The following is a 13,547-nucleotide window of genomic DNA, read 5'->3' on the forward strand; positions in this document are numbered from 1 at the left end:
GACTGCTCTCAACACGCTTCTCTTCGCAGCATTGACCCAAAAGCATCGTTGTGTGCTGCTGGAATTGGTGTTAATTTTGCCCTAAACAGCTGCTGCACTCAAAATCTTGTAAGTGAACGGAACTGGAGGGCTGTGAAAGGTGACGGATGTCGTCTGATGTCTGTCCATTGGCCTGTCCCTTGGGGGAAGCACACGGAGTCCTGAGCGATATGCCCACTGTCCCCAAAGCCTTTCTGCTCTTCTGCAGGGGAGCTGCCCATCCTGTTCACATGACAGAGCACGTTTCTGCAGCAAACAGGCAAACAGTCTGTATTATTGTTGTATTGATTAGGCGCAAGAAAATACAGTAATCAAATTACTGAAACTGCTGGGCTGAACTCCCAAATCAGTCTGTGATGATCACTTGGTAACAAAAAGCCTGAAAATAGCAGGGAAATTCATATGTTGTATAGACTCGGTACTGATTAGAGAAAAGGATGAGTGTGTAAATTGGGTACAAATGTCCCTGAAGGGAGGACTCCAGCTCAAAGTTATGGCGAGAAATTTCTTTGCTGGCCAGCAAAGACCCTGGTTGGAGTGTTTGCCTTGCATGAAATAGGCTGGAAGGAGTTTGTAAATCAAAGACCTTGAACGGTGAGCGCAGTGCGTGGGACCGAGGAACGTGGGAGCTGGACTGCAGCACGCGGGCAATGGCAGCATCAGGAGGCTGCGAGCGAGCGGGCCGAGCAGCGTGGGAAGCAAAGGTGTCTCAGTAAGGGTTTGACGAGTGGAACTGGCGGCGGTTGGGCTTTCCGAATTAACCTTGCTGTAGGGGTGCCTGGCTTTGGGCTCCTCACAGCGGTGCTAGACCTCCCCTAAGGTCTTACAGCACACACAGGGGAGCTGGGAGAGCAAAAGGGCTGCGACCTGCTCGGCTGAGGAGAGCTGGGGTTAAAGCATAACTCCCCTGCTGCCGTGCTGGTTACCCGGAGTCCTTGCTTTTCTTGGACTCAGTACAGAAGGTCAACTGGTTATCAAGGTGCAAGACGCTTCCAGTCAGTGTTGCTGAGTAGTAGGTCCTGCTCGGGGCACTGTGCTTCAGGAAGGATGTGGCCCAGAGGAGAGCAAGGATAACCTGGAGAAAATGAGAAAATGGGATTTGTGAAGGTAATGGAAAGAAATAAGCTTGTTTTTGCTAGACAGGCACGGCTAAGGCAGACCAAGATTTGAAGTACGCGAAGTTTCTGTAGAGGGGAAACAGGAAAACAGATAAAATCTTCAAAACTTCTGGGTTTGAGCAGCACGTTAGAAACTGTGTGCTGCTGGGGACTTTGTCTCCATATGCTAAAGGCTGCCGAGGGAAAGGGAGGATCCCGGGGATCGGGTTGCCCTGTGGCACTGGCTCGGACACGGCTCCTGCGTTTGCAGAGTGGCTGCTTGGGTGAGGGCTCGCAGAGCCCAGCAGCGGTGGGGTTGGTGTGTTTGTAAACTCGGTTGTCACCCACGACCGAGGCACCAGCCCTTCTTTGAGGGCAATATTGTCGTCGGGTATCCTAAATTGCCGTTTGAGTCACCCAAGCAGTGATTGTGATTGCTTATCAGTAGCAAAGTGCTCCTGATCTTCCCCTAGTGATCAAGGCAAACTTTATTAATTTTTCTATTTGTGGCTATAAGGAAGGAATTTGTCATTTAGCGCTTAAATATTCACCAGAAATATCAGGAAGGATGAGATAAGCCCTGGAAGCCTCTCTAGGTCGTCTTCAAAATTAACCTTTTTAATTGGTGATGGTTTCGTGGGAAAAGAAGCCGCGTGCACCTGGAGTGGGGCTGGCCCCTTGCGTGGGCCTTCGGAGTTGTGCTTTTATTTTGGTATTCACGTTAGAGGGGAGGGCTGCAGTCACGGGGCAGGGAGGTGTGCATTCGCTCGCCTCTCCTTATCGCCGGGCGCCGAGGTCGGGAACAAAAGGAGCTCTGTTCGGCACCGGCACCGAGTGGTGAGCCTCGCGCCCGGCGTCGCCTGGACTTTGCTTCCCTCCTGCCTTGCAGAAGCATCCGGCAGCTCCTGCCGGTGCGTGCTCCCGGAGCTGGGTCTGACCTGGGCGAGGAGGCGATGTGTCCGCAGGTGGGTTTTGAGCCCTGGCACGAAACAGGGAAGGACTGGGTTTGTGGGGAGCAGCAGATCTCCGGCCCTGGGACCGCTCTCAGCCCAGAGGTGCTGGGAGGAGGCAGCTGGGCGTCTGCTCGACTCGGCCACTTGCTGTGTTCTTACCAAGCATGTTGATGTGTGCATCGTGCTTAGGAATGGCCGTTCCCCCCCGTAGTCCATGGGGTGTGTGCACACGATGGTATCTTCGTAGCCCTCTCTGCTTGAGTCATCTTGGGGGAGCTGGCCCAGGAGGGGTGGTGGCTGCAGGCTTTTGGGGTGCTTGTGAGCTGTTCTTTGGTTTGGGGGTTTTTTGGTGGGTGTTGTCAGTTTGCTCCAACAGATGCAACACAGTTCTCTTTGCCCAGGCTCGAGGGTTATTATCAAGCATAGCAGCCTTGAAACCCTATTTCAGGGACCGTGTTATGAAAGGAGGGAAGCCATTGCCTTCACCCTGGGCTGAGTGTGGGCTCCCTGGCTTCTCTGAAAAGCGAATGTTGCCCAAATACACGGGAAGAGGCAAATATAGAGGTCGAGGTCAATGCCTTGCTGCCGGTAGCAGCCTCCAATGTGGGATCGCTCGGTGGCATGATGGGTTTCTGGTTGCCCGCACTCAGAGGCTTCAGGGGTGCTTGTATTAGTGTAGACTCAGGTGGGACTATAAACACAACTTGCCTCCCTTCTCCCTGGCTTTAAATTGGTTTAAATCCAATTTAAGCACCGGTTGCTTGCTGCAGGGCTGGGCAGGCACGTGTCCCTGGCAGGCTGATGCCGCAGTGCCGATAGCCATGCTGGGCTCAACGTGGCTGGCCTGGCTGCCTCCGTGGGATGCTGCACCCAGTGGGTGGGATGCTCTTCATCTCCATCCGGTCGGAGCCTGTCCCGCAGCCATGGCGTGTGGGTCCGGGGCGTTCGCAGGGCCAGCACTGGCTCGGCTCCAGACAGGGCAGCGTTCCCAGCCCGGCACTGGCACCGGGGTCCTGCCTGCGGTCAGCTGGCGAGGGTGTCCTTGGAGGGTGGGTTTCGTAGCTGGTCCATCTCCCGCTGTCTGCCCTGGGTGCAGTGAGAACTGGCGATCTTCATAAAGAGGCTCACGCTCGCTGGGAAAACAGAGTTGTTTCTCCTTTTCCTCTCCCCTTGCTTCCTCTCCCAAGGTTCCAAGTGTTTGTGGCCAAGGACAGCGGAGCCTGGGGATGTCGGGCCAGCTCTGGGCACAGGCAGGGGACCAGCCCTGCAGAAAATGCCTGGGAGGAACCTCCCTGGGAGCCAGGCTTTGCCCTCCTCTCCAAGGCAATGTTTGGGCTAAGCCTTCCGTCCATCACAGATCAAAGCTTAACTTGTCCCTGCCCAGACCTTGCAGGTGACTCCCGATAGTCTTGTTTCTTTTCCTTGTACTCAAACGGCTTTTTTTAATCAGTGTGGGTTTTGCAGCTCTTTTATAACATTTAATCAAATGGTCTTTACTCAAGGAATTGAAGAACTGCTGCCGTAGAAGTCTCCTAAAGGTGGTTCATCGTCTCGCCCATTTTATCAGGGCAGATTACATCATCCCGATGCTGATTTCATCCATTTATTTCCTTTTAGAAGCAGGAGGGCTCACTGCCAGGCTTTCAAATCCTTGACGTTTTGCTGAATGCTTCTAAATGATCAGAAATTTGCCTGGATGGCTGATGTGATGTTCAGCCAGGGCAAACAAGTCACCAGGGGAAATACCTCGTGGCGGAGCTGGAGTCGGAGATGGGAACCTCGGTTGAACCATGATCCTGTTTCAGTTCGGGGGCCGTGTGTGTGCGCATGTGTGCCAGTTTTAAGGTCTGTGGTTTACCTGAAGCATCTAAGGTTGTGTTTTATTTGATAAAACTTAAAATACACTGATACTGGTGGCACCACCCAGTTCTGAATGTGGTGGGGACGTTCCTGGCAAGTCCCTGGAGCACTTGTAGCCTAGCCTGGCGGTCCCAAGCCAGATGTCTTTAAGTGTATCATGTTGGGGTTTTTTTAGTCTGGAAAAAGTGCTTGCTTTCTACATGCCCACAGCAAGGCAAACCTGGCCGAACACGAGATGTGGCAGGAGGTTTAAAGGGTCAGTGCACAAAGCAGCTGCTCGTGAGGCCATAAAAAAGAGCCTTCTGCGACCTGCGGCTGCACCTTCGCCCAGGGCAGAGGGGCTTGGGTTTGCTTTGCTTTCTCGGGCATTTGCTAATTCCTTACCTAAGTGCCCTTGTTTTGCCAGTTTCCTCCTTGCATCTTTTCTTGAGGTTTAGTTACTTAATCTGTGATGAAATGTAAAGCAAAGTTCTCCACACTTGTGCTCGGGAGAAGGACTTTGTTTACAGTCTTAACTGCCTCTTAACTCATTGACCACGTAGGTTTAATTTTAATAGGGCTTTTGCATTTGAAATCGCATGTAGGCTAGTATTACAAGAGAAGAATTATTCTCCTTTACTAAATACAAAGAAAGTTTGCAAGTTATGTTACAGGTCATCTTTTTAAAAAAAAAAAAGTAAATAAATTGCTGCACATCCTCGGTGTGGCTGAAGGAAGATGGTTAACGTGCTGGAGGCTGCTTCTGGCTCTGAAGGGTTGCTCCCTCATTCAGCCTGTCTGCACCGGTATTTCCCATCTATAAGATGTTTTGTAACAATTTGATAGATAAATCATCCAGTTAAGGGTGCTGCGATGTTCTGATGCCCTGAGCTGTTCGGCTCCTGGTTATGCTCCATGTTGAGAGGGCCAGCAATGGTAACCATGACAGGGTGTTTTTTAATCAAGTTTCTTGTGGGTTGGGGTTCTTTGGTTTTGTTGCTTTGGGATTTTTTCTTTTTTGTAATAGTTGTCTTTACCTTGTGCTGTGTGTAATGCTTCAATGTATGCTTAAATTGAACCTTTTCCAGTGGGAAGGGGAGAAAAGACTCAGCAGCGTTTACTTTAGAGTCTGCAAGCAAAGTTATTTCCAGTTTGGCATTAAATCTTTTTCAAACAGGGAAAAAGTATCCCTTTGAAGCACGCAGGGACATCTGCAGACGTGGATGTCTGCCATCATCTCTCGGGCACTCTCTGCTGCATTGGGTCCCCGCTGCTTCCCTCCCAGCAGAGCCAAGCCAGTCCGGCACGAAGCACGGTCGCTGCTGTGAGCACCGGGGACATGCGGCGTGGGCTGGAGATGGGATATTTTTCCCCCAAAGCAGAACATAACCAGGGTTGCAGCACAGCGTTGTCCGATACGCTGAAGCCTGGCCTCTCCTAAACTCGGTGTACGCTGCAGGTAGCTTGGAAAAGCACTCGAATTGCCCGAGCACGCCTGGGCTGGGGGGCTGCCGGCAGCTCGGGAATGGTGCAGTGTCCTCGGCTGTCTGCGAGGCAGGGAGCCAAGCCCGCTCTTCCAAGCCTCCTCTTCCAAATCTCCCTCGTCCTCCTCCTGCTCAAGCATTAGGAGCCTGACCAGTGTTTCTAGGAAGTGTGATATAAATCCAGTTAAAGCACTTAAGCGAGTCCCAAGCTTTAAGTATATAATTAGTCATGCTGGATTTATGCTTTTCTAAGTGGGTGGGGATTTTAGGAGGCTTTTGTTTTTATCTCGAAGGCTGGTGAAAGCCACCTTCCCCCATGCTAGGGATGCCGTTCGCTGCAGCAGCCTCTGCTCTGTTTGAATCAAGTTCCCTTGAACAACCCCCTCTTCTCCTGATGCTGACTTCAGACTCGGGTTCTGTGAAGGTTTGTGTCATGTTTAACTTCAGGGTGGTGTCCTAGAGAGACGCTGATGTCCATAGGGCAGCGTGGGTCTGTGAAAGCTGATCCAAACTTACAAGAGGGGCTGCTGTCTGTCTGTCTGTCTCTATCCATCATCCAGCTGAGTGTGCTCAGTTGGCACAGGGGCTGATGAGAGCGCTCGGCAGGGAGCAAAGCCAGGGTGTTGACTCAGTCGCTTTGCTTGGCTCCACGGTGTCCAGGTAGGGTAGGAATCACTGTAGAGCAGCTCTCCATCCATCCTTTTGAGGTTTTTGGAGCACCCGTACAAGTTCTTGTCTCCCTTTCTGGCCTCGTATGTGTTGAGGCTGCCTGGGAGTTTGTGGGTGAAACAAAATGAGGCACTGGTTGTGTTTTGAGCTGCTTTGCACCAGTGAAAGCTGCAGAAGTTCTTTGGGGTGTGGAGCATTTACCCGAAAGAGGAGAATCAGGCTGGCGAGAGCAGCGTTTGCGAAGTCTAGGCACCGCAGTGGCAGTGGGACATTTGTCTCTTTGTCTGGTGCTCTCTGGCTGTACAAATACAGCACGTGCCCTAAAAGCTGCTCCTCTGCTGGAGGGCAGCGCCTGCAGCAGCGAGCAGGACTCTTCCATCCTGCCACATCCATGCCCTGCTTGGAATGAACAGCTCTAACATCATTTTTCATCCTGTTGTTGCAAGGACAGTATATCTGTGTGTTTTCTTTCCAGCTACTGTACTACAGGGCTTTGAGAAATCTCGTTTTCTCGAAAATCCTTGGAAAAAGAACTGAAAGCTGCCCTGTGTGCTCTCTGGCAGGGGAAGAGGGGTTGGCTTCAATGTTGGTGCCTGCATGCAAAATGCCGCTGCTTTGCCCTGCTGCCATGCTGGAGGGGGTGCAGCCAGCAGCTGAGCAGCTTTGGTCCCGTTGGGTGAACTTCAAGTAGAGCAAATGGCTTTTCACGAGCATCTTTTCCTCTTGAGACCAGGCAAGAGGGCTCCCGTCCCTCGGCCCCACACCTCCGGTGACAGGGGATCAGCCGGAGCTCCATGCCAGCACTGACAGATCCCACCACGGTTGAGATCCTAGGGCCATAAATGATTTGATTTGTTCTGAGGTGCGCTGGGGATGTCCCATAAACGCTGGGAAACGAGCTTTGATGGGTAACAAGAGCTTTTGCTTGAGGAGGGTGTTTCTTCTAGTGCTCCCATGGCTCTCCTCTGAAGATGGGGGTGGTTTCCGGCTCAGCACCGTGCGGATCCAGGCAGGACCATCTCTGCCCTTGCGTACGAGCAGGACCAAAGATGGGTGCCTGCCTAAGGGGCAGAACTGAGAGCAAAACTCAGTCATCCGTGCTCGTAGCGTGGTGTCTTGAAAACCAAACTGCGCTTTTTTCCTAGAGCCTGCAGCAGGTGTGGTAAAGTGGTACACACTGCTCGAGGTGCTGTTCCAGCTGAAGTGTGGAGATTGGAGGGTCTTGCTGATGCGGTCTGTGCAAATTAGACCCTGTAATGAAGATTTATAAACCAGCTTATTTTCTGTTGAAGGATGGAAGGTGCCCTTGTGTTACTAGACGGGAGGGAAGAAGTGCTTTAAGGGCTAACTGGGAGCTTTGAATGGTAATTTTTGCAGAGAATTCAGATTAATCGTGTGTCCTCTTTAAAATGGAGTGGGTGAAAGCAACGGTGATCAGAACTGCTGAGTAAGCAGTGGGTAATCCCTCCCGGACTCAACAAATCCATACTCGCTCGCAACAAAATCTCCCTCCGACTCTTATTTAGTATATATTTCTGTAATCTGCTTTCCAAACACTGCTGTTGCAAAGTCTGTGCAGCCTGAAGGCCACGGTGCACCCCGGGGCAGCACTCGGCCCTTGGAGCTGGGGACAGAGCAGCAGCTGGACTTGGGGTACAGCACACGCTGCTTTTGGGAGGCTGGATTTCTGTGCTTAGAAATGCAGTGCAGCAGTAATTAGCTGCTCCATACGCGCTTTGTCCTGCTCTGCAATGAAACCTCGTAGCTATACTATCTCTTTTTTCCCTCCTGTGTTTTTTACCAGGCAAATGAGGTGACTGACAGTGCTTACATGGGCTCAGAGAGCACGTACAGCGAGTGCGAGACCTTCACGGATGAAGACACCAGCACACTAGTACATCACGAGATGCACGACGAAGTAGAAACGGACAGTGCCATCGACTCCACTGTGCATTCGGAGTTCACGGATCCCATCGAGGAGCCGGAGCATGGGTGAGTGGGAACGGCCAGGAGCAAAGCTCAGTATGCAGGGCAGGAAACCCTGGCAAACTGGGAGCAGGGAGATGCAGCCTGAGGATTTAAAATAAAGTGGGCTGAGTCTGTCTTGCTGAAACTGGTTGGTTTATTCTTTGTTTTTGTAACTTCATGCAAGACCAAAATAGCTCTTCTTTAAGAATAATTATAATAATTAGACTGCACCATGTGTAGGCTGTTTTGGAGCTTGGCCTGGCAATCTCTTTGAGTTAATCGTTGCTTGCCTTGGGAGAACTTCTGTACCCTCATTAGCATCTTTAACCTCTAAAAGAAGTTCTCAGATGATCCAAACACCTGAAATACTTGCAGTTTTTAATCTATCACTTAAGCCAGAAACACAACATGTAATTTTCAAGTCAGGAGGGGAACTCAGCGTATTCTTGTTTTACCTAAACATGCGGGTGCCCTTTGATGTGCAGCCACCTCCTGTAATAACTAGTTCTGAACCAGTGCCCGAAGCACAGAAGTGTGAGCTAAGATCTTCTTCCCTGGGTCTGAACTGCTGCTGGCGAAACTGCTCCTGGGCCCCCCTCATTTCCTAGGTTTTCCAGGAAAAGTGGGTTTTGGGGTGAAACTGGGATGCTGGCCGGTGGGAAGGGAGGGAATAACTCCTTTAACAGTGACCCAAGGGCACCAGTCTGTGCTGACAGCTCTGGAACCGTCATCGCTTAAAGTCTGCTAACGCACAGAATTTTTTTGGCCAAAACCACATCACCCAGGCATGGTGCTCTGGTGAGTACTTACAGTTCCCGTTGCTTTTCGAAAGCACCGGGCTTCCCTCCCACCCCAAAATCACATGTGGGGAGCGTCAGATGCGGTGAGCAGTCAGTGCTGCTGGGCACTCAGCGCCGGAGCTGAAAGGGTGCTGTGGATTAGGGAAGAAATGGGATTAGCTGGCTAGGCTCTCCTCGCCCGAGCGCGTTCGGCTCAGTCACAGTTAAATCAGGATATAATTGGTTGCTGAGCTCTCCGACGACTGAGCAGAGGATCTCTGGAGAGGCCATGGCAGCCTGTGTGCGCTCTCGTCCTCTGGGGAAAATGACGTGCCTCGGATTCGCCTGCCTGTAGGTACAAAATACTTTGCTTGGGAAATTTTTTAAGATTAGGTTGTTCTTGAGGCTTCCCTGCTACTCCCAGTGTGGTCTTGGGAAGGTCGGGCGTCCTTTGGGCGCTCTGTCCAAGCGCAGTGGTGCCTGTTGCCAGGTGTGTTAAATGTGCGCAAATTCCAGGTAGCCAAAAAGAATAAGGAAAAAGTTAATTTGGCTTAAAGATTGAGAAGGCTTGAGACAGAAGCCTCCGGAAGCCTATTCCAAAGTTGTTGAGGGCCGGTTTTGGTGCCATCAGACCCCAGGCAGGACAACAGTTTCACACCTTTACAATCAGTAAGTACAATCCGACCAACGCAGCTGGTGGACTGACTCAGAGCTTGAACACTACTTTTCAGTAGCTGCTAAAGCTCAGCATACCTTAGATTATTTACATTATTAAGGCTGTGTGTAGTAAAGATCAGTTGGACTCCGGATCTCAGAACTGCTAGAGTCCCCACTAGGTGTAAATGAAATACTCGGACTATTTATTGCCCAGAGCATCCTTGGCTGAGGGTTTCCAGGTGCCTGATCAGATCTGCTTCTGTACCGTGCTTGTCAAACCACAGCCCCAAATTTAGAGATTTGGGCTTGGATTTAGCTGGTGAGTTTAAAATTCCACCCCCTGCCTTCTATTTCTGGAGAGATTTCCGATGCTTTCGGCAGTGGTCTGCTGGGTGCAGCCTCTGACTCACCGCCGGGGGGGATGGGTTTCTGACGGATCCCGCTGCGGAATAACGGTGCTTTCGCCGGTTGGTGCACAAGGAGGGTGTGCGGATGCCTAAAAGCTGGACTGGACTTGTCTGCGGTTAAATAGAGTACTGTTTGGGCTGGAGGGTTGACATGTTTTATTAACAGGATAAGGGTAAATCCTTCAGATGGTGCAGGTTTTTGTCATAAATGGCTTATCTGTAATCTTTTTCTTTCTGGCTTAGTACAGCAATCTAGTCATACCCCCATTTTCCCTCTCCTAGCAAGTGGATGAAGATGGGGGTGTAGCCTGAAATATCAGTTTTTATAATGCAATCTTTTTTTTAACATTGAATTTTGGAGAGCAGAGTGGTGCTGGTCCCCCGCAGAACTCATACCTGTGGCTCACAAACGCATGAGCTGCTTTCACAGCCTGGTTCTTACAAATCCCCCCTGCCTTTTCTCCCCAGCTGAATGTGAAAACCTCTGCGGTCCTGGGCAGGAAAGCCCTGTGCGGGTGGGCGCATGCTGCCGTGGTTGCTTGGCTTCATGCAGCACTGCGCATGTGAAAAGGCACAGAAATGCTGGCTTCTGCATGAGCTGTGTCCCCTCCGAAGCACGGGACATCCCAGGACCTGTGCTGGGGGTGTGCAGGGTTTAGGCTGAGGCTTAACACGCTGCAGCCTGCCGGATCCGGTGTTGGAAACGCACGAGACAGCATTCCCCCCTCCAAGATCGCCAGGAGTGTGTACAGCATTTTCCCAGCAGGAGCAGGGAAAGGGCTCCTTTGTCTTGCCAGGGGTTCTGTCGCTGCCGGGTTTGGCTGTAAAACGCCGGGATTTGTGTTGTGGGGAGGGCAGGGAGAGGGGTTTACAGTGTTAAACCCCAGTGTTGGGCTTCTGATAGGATTATACAGCAAGAAGCAAGCATGAACCTGGCACACAGGCTGACAGTGTAATTCAAAACATCTTTAGGGTGTGTTTTGAGCTTTTTTTCTGCTGTGCTTTTGGTTGCGCCCGTGCCATGCAAGGGTTTGCCACCAACCCTGGGTACTGTCCTTCAACTCCTACCTCCAGATCCTATATTGCAGGTGCCAGGGGAGCTTGCATGAAAAAGCATTGGTTTGTTGTGAAAAAAGTTGCTGCAGGCTTCCCGGTGGTGCCTGGGCTGCCCCTTCGGTGTTCGAGGCACGGGGTGAATTGCACTGTGAGGAACAGCTGGCCTGGTCTGCCGGAATGGGAGCCGGGACTTGGAAAGCAGAGGCATCGGGTGCAACTGGAAGGGCTGCTGCAGTGGCTGCCCTGTAACGTCTTCCCCTCTGTTCCCACAGATCCCATCCGCACGACCTGCCCCTGGGCTCAGACCTCGGCCACTCCATCGTCACGGTCATCAGCGGAGAGGAGCACTTTGAGGATTACGGAGAAGGGAATGAAGCAGATTTGTTCTCGGACAGCTTGTGTAATGGGGAAAGCAGCTTTAACAGCTCCTCGTTCCTCTCTCCCAGGTAATGCTCGGCACGGTGCCGGCGATGTTTTAACCGGTTTCGGCTGCGTCGTGCGTTCACCTGTGTTTTGTGTGCGAGACAGTTGTTTCCTCTGGGTTTGCACATCAGTCGGCCTGCGAGAGGGGGTTCCTGCCAAACTTTGGATACAAGGGGATGCTCGGCTCGGAACTGGCAGAGAAGTTGCCTCCCTTGGTCTTTCCTTTTCCTGAACAGTGCCCATCCTCCCATCCAGAGGCACTAATGCCCAGCAGCAGGGGGAAGAGCAGTCTGCATTTCACATGCATCCAGGACAGCCTCCCGCTCCCCCTCCTGTTAGGGACGTGGCCCCTCACAGAACCTTCTGGTAGAGAAGACCACCATGCGGCTTTACCCCTGGTCCTGCTGGATGACATCAGGTTTTCTTCTTTCTCTCTTGTGCTTCTATTTTTGTCTTTGAGATGATGCTTCGTTGGATTTGCCCGAGCTTGCGGCAGCCTTCCTTCTCTAGGCATCCTCAGGGATGCGTGGAGCAAGAAGCAGGCTGTAGCGTTTTCCTGGATGCCTTGCCTTAGGGTCTGAAACCAGGCAAATGTTGGTTTTCCAGCCCCTGCAGAGTGGACTGAGGAGCTGGTACGGCAATGCAAAACCCATCAATACTTACTCTCTAAGGGAAAAAAGTAAAAGCTGGAACGATCATCCGCTGCTGCAGCCTACAAAGTCTCTGTGATGACAGATGACACCGGGGACAGATGTTTCTCCCTCGGGCAGTGCCTCTCTGCGCAAGGCAGCAGTGGTACCTGGCAGCCACACACGCTTGCGTTGAAGACAAGAACATGCTTTTTTCCTTTGGGGTGATGTATTTGTGGCTTCCTGCAGCAGTGTCAACTTGCCATAACTTCTTTTTTGCTGTCTACCTGTTTTCTGCCAGCTTCCCAACGCCCTGCGTAGAGTTTGGGCGATTCTGGTTGTACAGGGCTGGTGGGGAAGGACTGTTGTCAAATCTCCACACCTGCACTTTGCTGCAGGTCCGGGCTGACTTTCTTTTTTGCTGGTGCAGCAGCAATTTTGAAGATGTTAACTAAACCTGTGGCAGGAGAGCGTTGCTGCAAAGCACGCCTAACCCATTCGTTCAGGAAACCAGTGCTCCAGTGCTGGATGTGATGGGATATCCTGGAGGGCAAGGGACATGTCGCTCATCCACGCTTGTCCTTCGATCACGCTGTGCAGAAACGCCGAGTGTGGCTGGCTGTACTGGCGCTGCAGCGTAGGAAGTGCTCTCAGATAAAAACCAGCCTTGGTGTTCGTTTTGAGTTGCTCCTTGAGGGTGGGCCTCCAACCTAGTCCAAAAGGCTCCTGGCAAGAAAATGCTCAGCTAAAGGAGCTTTGCAATCAGTTAGACTTTTTATTTAATACCCATCTGGAGCTTCCAGGTTGCCTGTGCTCCCAGTGTCCAAATCTTGCTCTGTGAGGGCACCGTCTCCCCTCTGCTGCTCTGTCTCTTTGGATCTCATCCACGAGATCCTGCTCTGCAGCATCTTTCCTCTGCCGGGAGGGGCTCACTCGGCGCATGGCCACGCAGCTCGTGCTGGTTTGTGCTGGAGACTCGCTGCTGGGGCTTGCGAGGGAGGCAGGCTGCAGATAAACCCTGCAAAACCTCCAGCATAAAGAATGCGGCTCTGTTTGAAACAGAGGATTTCCTCATGCCTTTCGGGTCTAGCCGTTACCTTGGATTATCGTTGCATGCGTGCAGGTCCTTAGCTGATCGTTCTCTGAGATAGCGCTGTTTTTCTGAACAAAGCCCTGCCACCCCAGTTTGTTTAAATGTAGTGAAGCCTTAAAGAACTACAGGATACCACTGGTTCAGGCTGAACTTTTCTTTTGGCTGTGGTTTGAATACAAGGAACAGCATCGCTCTTAAACGATCACATCGCCACACACCCTTTCTACATTACGAGGGTCTCTAAACAGGAATAACGTCGACAAATTTTCCTGCCACAGCTCCAGATCTTCACCAGAGGACTAATACAAAACCCAAGAACCTTCAAGGAATGCTATGGCGTATTGCATTTTCCCATGTGGTCTTTGCGTGTGTGTGGTGATCTCTCCTCTTGGGTTGCCACCTCTTCCCCGGCGTGTCCATCGGGTAGGAGAAGTCTCTCTGCAGCGCTTGGTGG

The 13,547-nt window shown here is 51.6% G+C and overlaps 1 protein-coding gene across 4 annotated transcripts in view; it reads left to right on the forward strand.

Moving 5' to 3' along the window:
- The window catches only part of RAB11FIP3 (RAB11 family interacting protein 3), a 58,958-nt gene that overhangs the window by 24,411 nt on the left and 21,000 nt on the right, over positions 1–13,547 (forward strand). For all 4 annotated transcript variants that reach the window (XM_075436251.1, XM_075436249.1, XM_075436253.1 and 1 more), the window contains exons 3-4: positions 7,886–8,073; positions 11,221–11,394. In XM_075436251.1, the coding sequence (XP_075292366.1) occupies positions 7,886–8,073; positions 11,221–11,394 (362 nt within the window). The remainder of the gene's footprint in view (positions 1–7,885; positions 8,074–11,220; positions 11,395–13,547) is intronic.

Source organism: Opisthocomus hoazin, chromosome 15 (genome assembly GCF_030867145.1).
Source record: "Opisthocomus hoazin isolate bOpiHoa1 chromosome 15, bOpiHoa1.hap1, whole genome shotgun sequence".
Taxonomy (NCBI): domain Eukaryota; kingdom Metazoa; phylum Chordata; class Aves; order Opisthocomiformes; family Opisthocomidae; genus Opisthocomus; species Opisthocomus hoazin.